Source organism: Electrophorus electricus, chromosome 11 (assembly GCF_041902795.1).
Source record: "Electrophorus electricus isolate QZ-2024a chromosome 11, ASM4190279v1, whole genome shotgun sequence".
NCBI lineage: Eukaryota > Metazoa > Chordata > Actinopteri > Gymnotiformes > Gymnotidae > Electrophorus > Electrophorus electricus.
Window position 1 is genome coordinate 27,867,501 of NC_137507.1, and position 18,066 is coordinate 27,885,566.

The 18,066-nt window shown below is 44.2% G+C and overlaps 2 protein-coding genes across 10 annotated transcripts in view; both read right to left on the bottom strand.

Annotated features, from left to right (window-relative positions):
• twsg1a (twisted gastrulation BMP signaling modulator 1a) overlaps positions 1-6,367 on the bottom strand; it is a 12,786-nt gene extending 6,419 nt beyond the window's left edge. The window contains exons 1-4 of one of the 8 annotated variants that reach the window (XR_014126219.1): positions 6,143-6,367; positions 5,612-5,713; positions 3,963-4,102; positions 1-2,781 (exon numbers count right to left, since the gene is read on the bottom strand). The exon at positions 1-2,781 is cut by the window's left edge and continues 2,535 nt beyond it. Coding sequence is in view for 7 of the 8 variants with exons in the window: in XM_035528221.2 (XP_035384114.1) it covers positions 3,963-4,070 (108 nt within the window). In the remaining variant the exon portion in view is untranslated. Of the gene's footprint in view, positions 2,782-3,962; positions 4,103-5,025; positions 5,048-5,611; positions 5,714-6,142 lie in introns of those variants that run through there. The other 7 variants (XM_035528221.2, XM_035528222.2, XM_035528223.2 and 4 more) reach the window with 7 other exon arrangements.
• A 634-nt stretch (positions 6,368-7,001) lies between these two features.
• The window catches only part of ankrd12 (ankyrin repeat domain 12), a 30,692-nt gene continuing 19,627 nt past the window's right edge, over positions 7,002-18,066 (bottom strand). For both annotated transcript variants that reach the window (XM_035528219.2, XM_035528218.2), the window contains 9 exons: positions 17,817-17,963; positions 17,005-17,208; positions 16,625-16,767; positions 16,013-16,160; positions 11,079-15,748; positions 10,763-10,861; positions 9,064-9,207; positions 8,486-8,581; positions 7,002-8,291 (listed from right to left, as the gene is read on the bottom strand). In XM_035528219.2, coding sequence (XP_035384112.1) covers positions 8,106-8,291; positions 8,486-8,581; positions 9,064-9,207; positions 10,763-10,861; positions 11,079-15,748; positions 16,013-16,160; positions 16,625-16,767; positions 17,005-17,208; positions 17,817-17,963 — 5,837 coding nt within the window. In that variant the 3' untranslated portion in view covers positions 7,002-8,105. The remainder of the gene's footprint in view (positions 8,292-8,485; positions 8,582-9,063; positions 9,208-10,762; positions 10,862-11,078; positions 15,749-16,012; positions 16,161-16,624; positions 16,768-17,004; positions 17,209-17,816; positions 17,964-18,066) is intronic.

Here is an 18,066-nt window from a genome sequence, read left to right on the forward strand (position 1 = left end):
AACTCTCAGGTTATTACAGGTAGCAAATTAACTCTCAGGTTATTACAGAGAGCAGATTAACTCTCAGGTTATTACAGAGAGCAGATTAACTCTCAGATTATTACAGAGAGCAGATTAACTCTCATATTATTACAGGTAGCAAATTAACTCTCAGGTTATTACAGAGAGCAGATTAACTCTCAGGTTATTACAGGGAGCAGATTAACCCTCAGATTATTACAGAGAGCAGATTAACTCTCATATTATTACAGGGAGCAGATTAACTCTCAGATTATTACAGAGAGCAGATTAACTCTCAGGTTATTACAGAGAGCAGATTAACTCAGATTATTACAGAGAGCAGATTAACTCTCAGGTTATTACAGAGAGCAGATTAACTCTCAGGTTATTACAGAGAGCAGATTAACTCTCAGGTTATTACAGGGAGCAAATTAACTCTCAGGTTATTAGAGAGAGCAGATTAACTCTCAGATTATTACAGAGAGCAGATTAACTCTCATATTATTACAGGTAGCAAATTAACTCTCAGGTTATTACAGAGAGCAGATTAACTCTCAGGTTATTACAGGGAGCATATTAACCCTCAGATTATTACAGAGAGCAGATTAACTCTCATATTATTACAGGGAGCATATTAACTCTCAGATTATTACAGAGAGCAGATTAACTCTCAGGTTATTACAGATAGCAAATTAACTCTCAGGTTATTACAGAGAGCAGATTAACTCTCAGGTTATTACAGGTAGCAAATTAACTCTCAGGTTATTACAGAGAGCAGATTAACTCTCAGATTATTACAGGGAGCAGATTAACTCTCAGATTATTACAGAGAGCAGATTAACTGTCAGGTTTGCCACCAAATGGCCCCTGTGCCATGACATGACTTTGGAGTGGTTAACGTGTGTGGAGCTGACAGGGGCCAGTGACTTTCAGACTACAACCGATTAAATATGGAGAGAGCGAGAGAAGAAATGTGAGGGTGGGGTTGGGTGGAAGAGAAGTGCATTCCTTACAGAGGTAGGTCACAGTTCTGTGCTGGAGAGTTACAGGGTCAGGGTCGCGGGGGCGGGGCAAACACCTGGAGTACACAACGCTGGAGCTGCACTTCATAACGTACTTTCTCTGTTTGTGCGTCTCTGGTTCACTTTCTTTATCTCTCTTTTTCTCTTCATATTTCTCTCTCTCTCTCTTTTCCTCATTCTCCTTTTCTCCCTCTCTATGTCTTTCTGCTTCTCTCCCTCTTAGGGGAAAACACATGCTCACCATAAACATAACATGCCAACAGCCATTTGACTCACACTGTCATTAGAGAACCACCACACGCGCGCGCACGCGCGTGCGCGCACACACACACACACACACACACACACACACACACACACACTCACGCGCACGCACACGTACATGCACACACACACAAATACGATAAACATCTGACTTGTGTAATGACTTGTGTCAATTTGTGTGGATTTAGTGCCATTATGCTAGTTCAGGAAACAAATGTGAAACACATGCAAGCATATTCACACGCACACACACACGCGCACACACACACACCAAGTTTATTTAGAACCACACACAATGAATAATCTTGAAACCTTCTCCAGAATAGGATTCATAAAATTATTATTTAAAAAGAGAAACACGCAACTATATTTCTAAATTCCTATAAACAATTTAGAGTTCAAATGCTACACAAGCAGTTCGATGCACATCAGCCAGCTGGTGTTAAACTATGACTCAAGTCACAATAAAAGTCACGGAAGATAAAAGCCAAAAAATAGGAGTGACCATATTAAAATATTTTAGTTGTTTTAATGTAGTTATTTTTCTTAATTTTAAAAATATGCTTATTTCACAAGAAATGAGGGAAAACTACCACACACAGAGACAGTACAGGCATGCTGCCAACACAGAAAACATTTGCACTATCAGAGCAGAGAGCCAAAGGCACAGACTAAACACACAGAGTGTACACTCTCAGAGCAGAGAGCCCATGACCCAGATTATACACACAGAGTATACACTCTCAGAGCAGAGCCTGATAGTGTACATTCATAAAAGTGTACATGCAACCCTAGTAAATACTGCATAAAGACTACACTAACCACATACACAGAACTGTCCATGTAACCCCAGTAAATACTGCATAAAGACTACACTAACCACATACACAGAACTGTCCATGTAACCCCAGTAAATACTGCATAAAGACTTCACTAACCACATACACAGAACTGTCCATGTAACCCCAGTAAATACTGCGTAAAGACTTCACTAACCACAAACACAGAACTTTGTAAAAACCAACAGTGAGGGTATAGGAATGTTAATTTCACCTTGTTGTTTAACCAAAAATGTGTTTAATGCAATAACATGCAGTAGTTGGATGTGTTTCACATATCAGATGTATTCTGACTGACTCTTGAAAACACGCTACGCTGTTCCATGGAAATGAGCCGTTTAGCCTGAGCAGAACGGTGGAATCTTTGGAAGCAGCACATTCACAGCTGTTTGCACTTATGATGAGCAAAAGCAGAAATAAAAACGACCAGCAATTGTGTATAACCTATTTATTGAACTTAAAACGATAAATTGTTTTTATTACAAATACTTCTTCCTTGTGGATGCATAGTTGGCCAGTGGTGCACAGCATTCACTGAAGCTCCACTGGTTGGTCAGCTGATTACCAATTAAATTCCCTCTTGAGATAATCGACCAAACTTTTTTTCTCCGGCATCAGTCAACGTCCATTACCTGTGGACGTGCATTTGGTTGATACTAAAAAAAAACAAAAAAACAAAAACGCATTGCAGACAAAGTGCAGATCTACAAAAGCAAACAGTTGAATTTTCAGCAGTTTTGTGTCTCGCTTGTTATGAAATGACAACATCATTCTCTGTCTAGAAGAGGAATCCTAGGAACAACAAATGCTGGCACCACGCCCTCCAATTCCCAGGCCTCTAGTGGAAGGCTACAGTGCGATATGGCCGCCTAACAGATCCAGGCCCTGCCAGCAAAGTTGCTTCTCCTTCTTCTTCTGAGTTTCTCGCCGTCTTGCTTGCTCTCCGGCTGTTTGCCCATGTAAATCCGTCTCTCAGTTGTTCTGTCTCTCTAACTCCCTCCCTGGGCTCACCTTCACTGACTTGCATTCATGTCTCCCTTCTCTCTCTCTGTCTCTCTCTCTCTCCCCTCCATCTCTCATTCTCCTCAGAGACCAACGAGGGTAACAGAAGCTGCACTGGCATGGCAGTGGAGAGGCTGTGTGTGTGTGTGTGTGTGTGTGTGTGTGAGTGTGTGTGTGTGTGAGTGTGTGTGAGTGTGTGAGTGTGTGTGTGTGTGTGTGTGAGTGTGTGTGTGTGTGAGTGTGTGTGTGTGTGTGTGTGTGTGTGTGTGTGTGAGTGTGTGTGTGTGTGTGTGTGTGAGTGTGTGAGTGTGTGTAAGAGAGTATGGCAGAGAAAGAGAAGCACTTGGTTAATCAGGGTTGGATCAGGTAGGAGCCTGTGTGCATGTAGACCACTGCTGCCACACAGAGATATCAGAATCAGGACAGAAAAGCACGAATGAACCCCAGAAATACCGTCTCTACAGGAAACCTGGAGCCAACTGAGCTGCCTCCTCTTATTTAAACTATTTGATCAACGCACACACACCCACACCCCCCAGTGAAACATCCAGACACTATCAGAATTTGACATCCACTCTTTGTACTCTATAACAGCCTACTGTCCCAGGACACACAGCAAAAGTGGCCAGAACAAAACCATTAAAAGTGAAACCGGCTACTGTATATACAAACAAAAACCCAGACAGACATCCCAGCAAACATCCCTCACTCAATTCCAAAAGAAAAAAATATTCATAAAAAAATTAAATCGCGCAAAATTAACAACCTTGTTTATTTACTTGTTTAGTGAGCCAACTGACTGCTGGTGGTAATCAAAAATAAAAAATGTGCTCACCTGTAACAGGCACTTGCTAACGTCACTGGCACACAGCGCTTTGTTGCAGGCGCTGATGACGGCAACTCCTTCCAGGAAGAAGAGCGCGAGGAGGAACCCGGACCTCATCCTGCTGGCTCCAAGACGGGAGAGACACACACCTACTCAGAGGTTTACATGGGGAGGAGAGACACACACCTACTCAGAGGTTTACATGGGGAGGAGAGACAGACACCTACTCAGAGGTTAACATGGCGAGGAGAGACACACACCTACTCAGAGGTTTACATGGGGAGGAGAGACACACACCTACTCAGAGGTTTAGATGGGGAGGAGAGACACACACCTACTCAGAAATTTAGATGGGGAGGAGAGACACACACCTACTCAGAGGTTTACATGGGGAGGAGAGACACACACCTATTTAGAGGTTTACATGGGGAGGAGAGACACACACCTACTCAGAGGTTTACATGGGGAGGAGAGACACACACCTACTCAGAGGTTAACATGGGGAGGAGAGACACACACCTACTCAGAGGTTTAGATGGGGAGGAGAGAAACACACCTACTCAGAGGTTTAGATGGGGAGGAGAGACACACACCTACTCAGAGGTTTAGATGGGGAGGAGAGACACACACCTACTCAGAGGTTTAGATGGGGAGGAGAGACACACACCTACTCAGAGGTTAACATGGGGAGGAGAGACACACACCTACTCAGAAATTTAGATGGGGAGGAGAGACACACACCTACTCAGAGGTTTACATGGGGAGGAGAGACACACACCTACTCAGAGGTTTAGATGGGGAGGAGAGACACACACCTACTCAGAGGTTTACATGGGGAGGAGAGACACACACCTACTCAGAGGTTAACATGGGGAGGAGAGACACACACCTACTCAGAGGTTTAGATGGGGAGGAGAGACACACACCTTCTCAGAGGTTAACATAGGGAGGAGAAACACACACCTACTCAGAGGTTTAGATGGAGAGGAGAGACACACCTACTCAGAAATTTAGATGGGGAGGAGAGACACACACCTACTCAGAGGTTTACATGGGGAGGAGAGACATACACCTACTCAGAAGTTTAGATGGGGAGGAGAGACACACCTACTCAGAGGTTTAGATGGGGAGGAGAGACACACACCTATTTAGAGGTTTACATGGGGAGGAGAGACACACACCTACTCAGAGGTTTACATGGGGAGGAGAGACACACACCTACTCAGAGGTTAACATGGGGAGGAGAGACACACACCTACTCAGAGGTTTAGATGGGGAGGAGAGACACACACCTTCTCAGAGGTTAACATAGGGAGGAGAAACACACACCTACTCAGAGGTTTAGATGGAGAGGAGAGACACACCTACTCAGAAATTTAGATGGGGAGGAGAGACACACACCTACTCAGAGGTTTACATGGGGAGGAGAGACATACACCTACTCAGAAGTTTAGATGGGGAGGAGAGACACACCTACTCAGAGGTTTAGATGGGGAGGAGAGACACACACCTACTCAGAGGTTTAGATGGGGAGGAGAGACACACACCTATTTAGAGGTTTACATGGGGAGGAGAGACACACACCTACTCAGAGGTTTACATGGGGAGGAGAGAGACACACCTACTCAGAGGTTTAGATGGGGAGGAGAGACACACACCTACTCAGAAGTTTAGATGGGGAGATGATTTTGTCTGACTAAACCCTTGTGGCACCCCCAGATCTTCTCCAACGCATGTGGACGTGGCCAAAGCTGTGTAATCTTTTAGAACAAATGCATGTATCATCGTGATGAGGAAAAAGCGGAGCAAAATCAACTCATTAATATCTCCAAGGTGTGAAAAAAGTGTTTATGACCCAGAACACCATTAGACATTAAACTCATCACTTAAGTTTAGTTTAGTCTACGTCGTGGGTCCAAGGAGCACCAAGTTCACTAGAGCTACACATTTTCATTTAACGTGGGTAGCTAAATACTTTATGGAGATACTGCCAGCATATCACGTTCAACCAGTTTAAACTTCACCTTTATACACTGTAAAACGGCAGACCTGTCTAGCTCTTAATACCATTAAAGTATAGTTTGAGAATTTGACTTGTTGAAAGTTTCGTGTTGCTGAATGGGGTCCTCCGCTATCAGTCTGCCTCCTGAGCTGCGGGGGTAAAAGCACCAACCCGACCCGGACCTTACCGTGCGTATTTGCAGCCCTCCGGCTCGAGGCTCCGCTCGGGTGGCGGTTCTGGTCCGTTCGCCGTGTGCGTGCAGCCGTTCAGGATGGTGTCGTGCCGCGAGCGGTGCCAGAGGCGTGACTCGAGCGGGACGGCGGCGCGTCTTAAAGACACCGACGCGTAAAAATAAGCGTGCAGCTGAGCTCAGACACCAGCCTCCAAACTGTGAGACAGGACCGAGCCGCGCAAAAGTAGGAAGGACTACCAGTAAGTGACTTTTTTTTTTTTTTTTTTTTTTTTAAATATCTATACACACACACACACACACACACAATCAAAAATAAAAATATGCCCCCCCGGTTTAATTTATATTTATATTTGATTTTTTTGTAAATCAATCATACAGCCCATAATTCCTGTAAATGCAGCAAGTTCGACAAGAGACAACAACGAAGTTTTGGATTTCACAACCAATAAAATTTATTCAATTATATATTACAATTATGTACATTATCATGTAACAAGTAAATATTAAAATAGACATTTTTTTTAGAACATCGTTCAAAAGGCATTATGTTGTAAAAAATAGGTTTCGTTTTGTTGTGATCTCACATTAAAACTGTAAAAGTAAGTTTTTCTTTCCTATTGAGAACACACAGTTTCCTCTAGATGTGCGCAAGACACGACGGACGACACACAGGAAGTGAGTGTTACTAAGGAACACGCAGGAAGTGAGTGTTACTAGGAGACAACGAAGGCGGGAAAGAAGCAGGCCCGCCGACAAACCTCACCACGGTACAGCTGTTCAGAAAAGAGGTACAAACCTGCAACGCATGCACAGCATCCAAATCACAAGTCATAAAACACCTGCTGTGATGAAGTTAAAAGGAAACCAGCAGAAGTAGAAGAAACGTAAAAAAACCAACAAACAAAAACAAAACAATTGAAAAAAAAACAAAAAACAAAACACATGCTTAAAGAGGTAAGCGAACATCAACAACAGGGACGACACTCAATATAAAACCAACTTTGGTCCATTAAACATTTGACAACAAAGTTTACAATCAAAATATCCATTACTTTAATTATGCTTTTCTGTTCTTTTCTCTTTACAAGTTAAAAACAATAATTACATGGCTATTTACAAATGCACAGTCAGTATGTATAAAATAAGTTAAAAAAAAGAAAAGAAAAGAAAGCACGACCTATACATCATGAACATTTAGAAATAAACTGGACTGAGACCTTTGCCCTACCGGAGGAGTGGCAGAACATTCGCCCTCCTCTTTCTGCTTTCCTTCTCTCCTTCTCTCTCCTCACTGCCTTATTTGCCTCCCCCCCCCCCCCCCGCCCCCGCCCCCGCCCTCTGGTCATCAAGGTTGGCCATCGCCCTCTGCTGGCTGCATATGCTCTGTGCAGGTCCATCTCCCCAGTGGAGACATTCGGGTTAAGTGCGTTTTCGTTTGGACCTGAACCCAGTAACTAAATCTACGCTTTAGACAGTATCCGTATCTCGGAAGTCCATCTGCATCAGGTGAGGGCGGTGAAAGGAGATCTGATGCAGAGAAAAGCCCCAGGACCGGGAAGCTGTAGACGAGCCTCGCACCCAATAAAGCGATGCAGCATGTACGTGTACATTTAGATATTTGGCAGACGCTCTAATCCACAGCGACTTAAAAAAACAAACAAAAACACAAACAAAATGTACTGCAGACTCATCTACAGAGATGGATGATTGTTTTTCCTATCTATACATCTCTCTCCATCCTCCCATTTAAGACCTCTGGAGTGGTTTGGTCATATGATATAAGACCAGGCTCTATGCTATTCCCAGCATACGTGTGCTCTATGTGCAAGGCAGCTTGGCCAAAACAAGTGCTCCGTTTTCCTCTTCTCCTTCCGAGTCCAGACCATGGGACGGGACGGGACGGGAGCACTGAGCATTCCCAGACCCGCCTGTCGCCATCATCGCCAGACTGCCACCTTTATATGGGGGTGAGGTCGAAGTCATCGTTGACCTCCACCAGGGGGATGTAGAACTCGGGGATGTCAAAGATGCTGGTAGATTTGTAGGTGGCGGGGTCCAGCTCCTGAAGCTTGAGCTGCCACTCCAAACGCTGCACGGCATTAAGGGCTGCAGCCTCATGCTGCTGCCTCATCAGGAGACACGTCTGGAAGGGCGGGGTGGGGGGGGGGTGGGACCAAATCTGATATTTAGATACCTTAGAGAGTCAGTGCAACATGGAGCAATACATGTACTATACACCTGGGCTACAGCAACTTTGGATTCTACCTGGCATACAAACATCTGAAACACTCAGACATAAAATGAACACAAGTAAAAATCTATATTTGCTCATCTTACCTTCAGTTTGTCAAACTTGTCATCAACATCCTGAAGCCAAGACATGAACTGCCTTGCATTAAACCGATCTCTCACTGATGTCTTCCCATCATCCCCCTGCCATGCAGCCAAACAGTGCACATGCGCACACACACAGACACACACGGCATGATGTATGCTAATGAGTATGCCATCCTCTTTTTGAGAGGTTCATAATACACCAAGGCTTGGTGGGGATATTTTGATCTGGTAGACAAAGCCAATGGATCACTTGTTCAGAAAGTTTTTTTTTTCCCCTTAAAAAAAAAAGAAAAGGCAGATACTGGCTAAGTGTTACCATTTATGAAAATAATTTAGTGTTCGGATTCACTTCAACTGCTAAAATGTGAGACAACTTTGTTTAACCTTTAGTTTTAAATCCACGTGGTCTCTAGCAATTTGGCCATTTCTCTCAACCACAGTAACAGTATCTTTTAGAGTAGGCTACGTAAACAAAATGTGTTTTGAAGATCTTACAAATGATATCAAAACAACATTGTTCAGTCCCAGTATAAAACTGGAAGATTCCCGAACGTAAAAGCAGTAATGTAAAAACTTGCCTGGACATCCTGGGGCATGTTATATACTTCTGCATCCAATAGGACTGTGCATGCACTGAAAGGGAGTGTTTGATTGGCTAGCGTTCTTGCAGCACGATAATGGACACGCAGGACCTCCTGCTCATTGGACACAATCAGCTTCTCCTGTGGGGAGGAAAGAAAACGTTCGTTTGTTGTTGCCGGTAAACTGACATCTGAACCCAGAGGAATCACATCACTACACAAATTTAGCATACTTCCTGATCCCCCACATACAGCTCAGCTCATGGAGTGCTTGCTGATTTGCTAATGAGCAGTGCCCTCAAATTCTTGGCCCTGAAAATCATGCCATGGACCATGAAATGAGCCTATTCCTATTTTATTTTCAGTGAAATGCAGGAAAATTTTTTATTTTTTTAAAGATGCGTGTCTAAATACTGGCCGTACATCAAAGGGCTTTTCAAGTGTTTTCACCTAAATGTCGCAGACAAATTTCCAACGTTGGAGTAAAGTAACGGGCTGTGGTGCTCGGCCATTGTCTCCACCATGTGTTGGTCAGGATAACTGTCTGGAGGCTGTTTTTTTTTTTTTTTTTAAATAATAATAAAAAAAATTCTTGTCTTACCATTTTGATAAACTCAACCAACATTTAATATTAAAATCACAAGCTTTTGTCTTGGCTCATGCAAACAGAGATGTGACTGTCCCCAATCAACAGGTGAGCTCTTTCCAGCACTAAACAGGAAGCAGCATAGCAGCTACAGGAACATCTCTGGGGGGTAGATGAGACTTGGAGGATATTCCAGGGAAGCCCAAGAAGCCACATCTCTTGTCTTTTTGGTCATTTTATTCAGAACAAACGGCACCCAACCCACCCACATCCACAGCTGTGGCCAAAAGCTGCTTCCATTTCTGCTTCATTGTTGCTTTTCTTGTAAATTTCCAAAAGAAATCTTAAAATGAATCCATTTGCATTCCTGCAAATGGTGATCCCAGTCTATGCTAAATCAGTCTGCGACTAAAAACTGACTATGACGCATTGTCTTGTGAAGCGTCAGACTTCTTGAGAAGTCTTTCAATAGTGTTCCAAAGTCTTCTAATGTATTGTTGGCATTAAATAAAAGCTTATCGCTTTTTCTGCTGATATGGAGATGAGTAACCTGGTCATGCAGTGGATTTCCTAAAAGTAGTAATGTGGCTAACACTGCATTTTTAACCTGCTCAAGTTCTCATTTTTATTTCTGATGTGGATTTTAAAAGATTTCACAAAAACATTTTGTTGGAATTACAAACATCGCAGAGAGCTGCATGTGTCAAAACACAGACAAGCGTTTTCATCTCTGACAGAGGGAATGAAACCCAACACCATCACTGGATGTTCAGTGCTTATGACTCAGCCTTTAAACTAACCTACCAGCTTAGCATGGCAGGCTAGCCTGGCAAAGCCAAGCAATTATCCTATCTGCGTAGTTAGCCAGGTGTTATTGAATAAATGCTGTGAATGTTGCACATTTATCTTCCAAAATGTAGGAAATCTGTTATTTTTTTTAACACTACATGCATTAAATCAACAAATGTTCCCCTTTAGTAGGGCCCTACTAAGGAGTTCGATCAGGTCTATGTTTAATGGAAACACCAAACTGGACTGTTGGAAAGTAAGTAACAAGGTATACCCTTACTGGATTACTATACTGCTAAACATGTTAGGATAGCCACTTACCCTCTCAATGCTGTGCTGAAGACGCAGTTTCATGCGAACAACCTCCTGCTGTTTGAACATCTCTTTTAGAGGCTCCGGCAGAGAGGGTGGTGGAGTTATCTAAAGAAGTGCACAAATGAATGAGTAAACACTTTATTAAGAGCTTTCTCACAGTGTAAGAAAATGACATTTTATTGGGATAGATTTATTATTTGTCTATGAAGTCAGTCTGTCCACTCGGACACCAGATGTTGAACTAATCAAGTAATAAATTAAATATATCAATTTTCTTTGTCTCAATTTATGAATGAGTCACATATGATTGATTTTAACTCACTGTTGGAATACAGAGCTTGCTGAGGGGGTTCCCATCAAGTAGGTAGGACCCATTGAATGTGACATATTCATCATAGTATTGGGGTGCCTGAGGGGTGACACTACAAAGCACCTTCCTTTTCTCCTCAATCTTCTTGCGGATGTGCAAGAACTCGTAGTATGGGTTGGCTCTTTCCGTCTGGTAGGGCTGAATTTCTTCAAGCTTTAACGAGTCCACGATTGCTGCCAAAGACTGCTGGGTTTTCTCCTTGATCTGCTGGGCAGAGAGGTTGGCTTGGGTTGGAGGAGAGACTCTGGGCATCTTTCGTTTCCTTGGATGAGTCAGCTGCATATCCACGTCATCATCCAGGAGTCTGACTTTAGACCTGGCCCCAGATGAATCACTATCTCTGTCCACTACAGACAAAGGGGAGGAGTTTCCAGAGGCGTCTCCACTGGCCGAGTCTGTCTGAGGATCACGCTGAACACCAGTGCAGCTCTGACTCTCATCTCCATCTGAAGAAGGGTCTAGTTTTGCAGGTTTCTCCTCAACAGCCAGCTGCTCTGGCATCTCTGTGTCTACATCTGGCTTAGACTCTGTGATGGACGAGGTCTGAATCATGTCCTCAGAGGATGGTGCTTTTTCTACTTTCGTATCGACGGGTCCACTTTCGGAACTCTCCTCAGATACTTCCATTGGTTCCTCAGATGGCTGTTCAGGACTTGCACAGCAAGACACATTCGCAGATGAAGGTAGGGGCAAAGCAGGGTCACATTTCTCCTGTTGTGTATCATGAGTACTTGTATTCTCATCAGGAAGCCCAGACTTACAATCATCTTGTAAATTCAAATCAGGCCTTTCTACCAACTCTTGAGAATCCCTGACCCCACTAGTAGCACACAGCAATGTTTTAGATTCATCAGAACTGATTCTATACAAACTTAAGGGTGGACCTGGGCTGCTTGTCAAATCCATTCTGCCACCTCCAGGAACGTTCTCCACAATTTTGTCCTCCATTTTGTTTTCAGGACACACTGATGAACTTCTCTCACTTGGTTCTGGTCTTGTATCCACATCTATTCTTGCCAAGTGGTCATTGTTAGTCTCAGATGCAGCATCCAATTGCTGGCTACTGGAATGCACAGGTGTTCTGGTACCAACACAGTGCAGTGGCTGTGAGGGTGGAGGTGACGCAACTTGGGACACGGGTGCCAACAAAGAATCTTTGCTCAAGCCTTCTGTCAATTCAGTATCGGAGTTGTCAAGCTGACTTTTTACCCTTTGTTCTGGCGGAGCATCTGTGTTGACCTTGCTGGGTTCTACTGTTGCCAGCAGCAAGTTACTGGCCTGCGACAGGGAAACTTGCTGAACGGCAAGGTCTTTTGTGTAGGGCTCTTGGGAGTCGGCTGCACATCCTAACTGGCTGCTTACAGGACTGTCCTCGTCCTCAGCTTTAGCAGAATGCTCAGCTTCATATGGAGCGCTGGGAAGATGCGTCAGTACAGAGAATTGACTAGCTGGGGTCTCCTGTACAGGTGCTGCATTAGAATCAATTGAGTGGACCTTACAGTGTTCATCACTGCCATATCCAATGTCCCCAACTCTCTGAGATTCTTCAGTTGGTCTGTCTGCTTCAACTGGAGCAGATTTAGCATCTTCATCCAGAATAGCTCTCAAGTAAGGAGACGCATGCCTGCTTGACACCGGTGTTCGACTGCAAAGAGCCGTGTCAGGAAGACTGTTCGTATCTTTATCCTGAACAACTGGTGATTTGGAGGACTGAAGTATATGGGAAGACTGCAGGAAAGGAGGCTGGGAATCTGACGCTTCCAGATTGAGGTCTGAATCATATTCAGTCGGCCTAGGTGTTAGCATGGTAGCTTGGCAAGAATCCTCCGAGCTGGCTACTGAGATCATTGACACTGATCTTGACATGACACTAGATCGCTCACTTTCTGGTCTTGGAGATCGACTGAGGGTGTTCTCCAATACTGGACCAGTCTTCCCAAAGCACAAGAGCGTCTTAGCGTCTAGTGAGAGTGTTCTTGCACTTGTGACATCCTTTAGGGTCTTCTCACGGCTGTAACCCTCTGGGGTGTCCGAGCTTTTAGAGCGCAAGAGTTCTTTGCTTGCACACGGTTCACTTGAGGAGGGTGTTTTTGATTTATCCTTGCTCTTCATCTTGCCAGAGTCAGTCCCCGGTCGTTGTTTGAGCCTTTCCCTTTCCTTTTGTTTTATTTTTTCCAAGTGCTTCTTGTGCCACTGCTCAATCTCTTGGTCCTTGAGACTAAGCATACGTTCAAAGCTAGTCTGCATGAGGTCATCATTAACTAGCCTCTTCTCCTTGGGACGGGTGTCCTTTGGTGCAGGTGAGGGTTTGGATTTGGACCGGTCAGAGTCGGACTCAGGAGGCCTTACCTTGGTAAATTTGCCATCCTTGTTCTGCTGTGATCTGTCTTTATCCTTTTCTTTCTCCTTGTGTCTGTCACGCTCCCGGTCCCGATGCCTTTCAGAATCTCGATCCCTGTCCCGTTTGTCCCGGTCTTTCTCGGGGGTTTTCAAGACCTCTTCTTTTAATTTTGAGGTTACTGCTTTATTGCTCTCAGATACGTACGCCTTTTTCTCTTCTAAAAGAAGCTTGAGATTAGAACTTGAGGAGGAAAGAGTTGCATCTTTGGATTTTTCTTTTTTTCTTTTGTCAGCATCTTTTTCTTTTTCTCTCTCTTTTTCTTTGATTCTATCAGTTTTGCCATGTTCACTCAGTTTTTCAGGAGCCTTCCCTTTCTTTTCAGAGCTTGCTTTATCTTTGTCCCTGTGCTCACTAGAAGAATGTTCTCTCTCTTGACGATCTTTCTCAGTTCTTCTGTCAAGCCTGTCCTTGTTCTTTTTGTTTTCCTCATGCTTTTTTGAAACAGGCACGACTTTAAGTTTTTCACTCTCTCTGTGAATTTTATCAACAGGAAAATGGGAAGTTCCTGTTAATCTCTCCCTCTCCTTCCATCGATCTGTAGAGTTATGAAGGTCAGATTTGTCAGGCAAATGCTCCAATTTTATTTTCTTTTCCTTGTCAGTGTGTTTTTTGTCAGGTTTCTCAGGTTCCCTATCCTTTGGGGGCAGACGTTTATCACTCTTCTCTCGAGCGTTCTTCTCCATCTCCACCTGATTTTGATCAACCAAATTTCCAGAAACAAGTTTGTCTTCCGACTCCTCTTTGACAGCAGCACTAGGAAGTAGGTCCTCAGACTTTCGTACTGCGAGGACACTCTCTGGACGCTCATCACTTTCAACTCCCTTCCCATCCTTTCCTCTTTCTTCTTTGTATGTTAAGTCTTTCTTCTCCTTTTTTATGATTTTGTCCTTCTCTCGTTCGTCTTTTGGTTTCCTTTCCTTACCGTTGTTGCTGCCTGAATGCTTGTCTTTTGACGCACTCTTCTCTTCTTTAACTGGTGACAAGTCAAGAGACTTTGATGGTGAGCAGCTACCCGGAGTCTCACATTTGCCCACAAGTTCCTCGTGCTCATCACTTTTGAAGAAATTCTCTTTCCAAAATTCCCGATCAAACTCCATGTTCCTAGGTCCATCTTTCCGTACTTCTTTTGGCCAGTGACGATTCCTCTCCGCCTCATACTCTTTCCGGTACTTATCCTTCTCTTTGTGTTTCAGTTTATGCTTCTTCACAACCTTTCCATCTTTATCAGTCTTCCTGAAGACCCCTTCAGAACCATCCATACTGCTGCTGAGACTGGAGTCTTTGAAGGGACTAGAGCTTCCATCATCTCCATCCATGCTGAGTTCCTTATGATGATGCTTGCTTTTCTCCTTGTGCTTACAACCCTTACTGCTGGAACCTTCCGTGCAATAGTCAGAATCTGTGTAGTGGTTGAACTTGACGGAGTCCATGGGTCCATCTCCAATAGAGACACAAGTCTTAGCATTTTCCTGTTTCAGTGGAATTGTCTGCTTGTCAGGTTGACCATGATTCAGCTTTGGAGACTTCACAGCAGACAAGTGAAAGAGGTGCACTGATGAATCATCCTTTGGGCTAAAAGACATTTTGAAAGAATCCTCCTCTCGCACACCTTTCTCGGAGTTGTCGGACACTGTTGCCACGGAAAACAGGAGACTCTTGCTGTTTTCTTTCCCATCCTCCCGAACCTCCTGGTTCTCTTTGTTTTTGCTCTGGCTCTTGTTCTTCTTCTTATTCACCTTGCCCTTTTCCTTCTGTTCTGCTGGTGTGAGGTTTAAACTCTCCTTCTTCATCCTACTTTCCATTTTGTGAGAATCGGTACCGACTGACCCGGCTGGTGAACACTTCCTCTCAGACAGCGTCTCCGTTTCGTCTCCTGAACTGTCTGAGCTGCAGTAGAGGACTCGGGACGATTTAGGCTTTTTCGATTTGCTCCCTGGCGTCGCCTGATCACTCTTGCTGCACTGTTTGGATGTGTAATGGTTTTGCTCTTTCTCGTCTTTCTCTCTCTGCCGCAGTTCTCGCCTCAGTATGTGTCTGTCGTTCAGTGCCTTGCTCAGGTCTTCTTCTTCCTCCTCATCCTTGAACTCGTACTCGTCTACACCCGACACTGAAGATGAGGCCTTCACCGTAGTCGATTTGCCATCGGAGTCTTTCTCAGCATCAGAGTACTCCATATTCTCATCTACACTGGAGGGGTTTACTGATGGAGGATCCTCAGACTCTAACACAGTAAAACAGCAAAAAGGCTGCAATCAGTAACTAGGCAATCAACATTCTCTCAAGCATAAAGGAAAGGATACAACAGAAAATTACTCAAGCTCAAAAGAAAAGATGCAGTAGGTTTATTTTTTTTATAATTGATATATTTTAATTGAAGGTTTTTTTATGCTTGTTGTGATATGAGCTTATGAGCACAATCCACAGAACATGAACAATCCAAGACAGAGACAGGCAGACACGAAGCAGTTAATGGAGGTTCTTGTACCTGAAGAGCTTTCCTCCTGGTCAGATGTCAGGATCTCCCCCTTCAGAAGCTGCTCAACCTCCTGAGAGTCTGCGACATCCACTGGCCGCTCGCCCCGCTTGTTTGCCTGGAAGGCGTTTCCTCCATGCCGCAAAAGTAGCTTCACAATCTGGAGACGGTCAACAAGTCAGCTGGCACAAAGACACTCGAGAACCGACAGGATTATAGCAAAGCATTATCGCAATTTTATTATTTGGTAAAGTCAGGCAATTCTTACACACCCCCACGCCCCCCACACCCCCCCCCAGACATATTCTAATTTTATTAGGTTTATCTTATGGCAAATAATTATGAAACTATTACGCCGTATTCAGTAATTCCATTTAAACTAATAATGAAACGACAGTGGCTACAGACAGACAGTGTAAGGTGTTAAATATTATTAGAGGATTATGAAAATCCACATGGTTTAAAAGCGTTTCAAAAATGCAAAGGCTTACCAAAACCAATTAGAGCAGACTTAGCATCGTCATGTTTTGTTTCACAAATAACTGAACAGTCGCTTCTGTTAGCCCGAACATTTCTGTGCTTTCAGCACAAGTCCTCTAGGACTGATACTGCAAACATACTTACATCTTTGTGTCCACTGCTGGAGGCATCATGAAGAGGCGTATCGTCATCCAAACCCTGTGTGTTCACCTCCGCTCCCGCGCCAATCAGAACCTTTGCTACATCGTAGTAACCGAGGTTGCAGGCTTCATGCAGGGGTGTCCAACCTACAAGAACAAAAGTCAGTCATTAAGAAGAACCATTAATATTAACAATATTTTTAAAAAGAATATTACAATTTTAAAAGTGTGAGCTGCTTCTGGGAAGTGCATTTCTGATTTTTGGTGTGATCCAAAAATCTCACCCGCCCACCCCCACCCCACCAATAACTCCTACACTTCTGCGCCATCATCATCATCATCATCATCATCATCTTTTGCCCTCCACTGTCCAGGCTGTCGTACCTGCAAAGTCCTTGACGTTCACATCTGCGCCCAGCCCAATCAGTTCCTTCACCTGCTGCACATCGCCTCTGATGGCGGCCGTGTGCAGGGGGGTCTCTCCCCGCTCGTTCCTCTTGTTTACCTTGTCCTTCTGCCGTGACGTGGAACTGCTGGGCACCTTCTTCTGAACTGCGGGAGCCTGGGAGGGGTGGCTCGGCGTAGAGTCTATGAGGAAAACATCCACAACTCGCGGCTTCAGTATCCCGTGCTAACGCTCGGTTGTTGAGCTGTGTGATTGACTTCAGCCATGAGAGGTGAGTAAAAGCATTAGGGATTTACTGCATGCTAAATTTATCTGGCAACTGCTACAGGAAGTAGGTGGACAAGTCGTCTTCAAATCCAGACTCAGAAATTGTCTCTTGACAACACTACACTAAACACTGCACTGTGCCTACTTAAGCTAGGCACATGGGTATTACTTTATTTGCTTTAAAATGTGCGTGTTAGTGTGCATGTATGCATGAACATAAACAAAAAAAAGAAATGACATGCTGAAATATGCTTCCTGAAAGAGAGAACTCTGTCAGTTAGGAAGGGTGGTAATAGTAAGATGGCATTTCAAGGAATGTTTTTTATAATCTGAGAGAGAGAGAGAGAAAAAAAAGTAAACTTCAACAGAAGCAGATATCAGGAAATCCCAAGCTGCAGGAGGTTTCAGAACATTGAAGAATTACGGCACGAGACAGTGGCTTAGCAGGCCAGCAAAGGTAGCAGAGCGGTTAGACGAGCACGCGTAGATCATGTCAACATTGCCCACTCGGCAGTCTTTTCACCTGGACTGTTGTCTCTAGCAGTCATCTGCATCAGAAGCGCCATCTGCTTGCGCTCAGACAGGGGGTAGCCGAACAAAATGTTGACGGGCGTGGACTTCTTGCCCCCAGACTCCTTCTTCACCTTCTTTTTGTCAGGACCGTCTTTATCTGTGTGAAGATAAGATCGTCAGAGACCCTGAACTCTGTCGTAAGCACTGCTTGGGTCTCCAGGTTTGAAAGCGCCTTTTAAATTTCTGAATGGTGTTGCCCC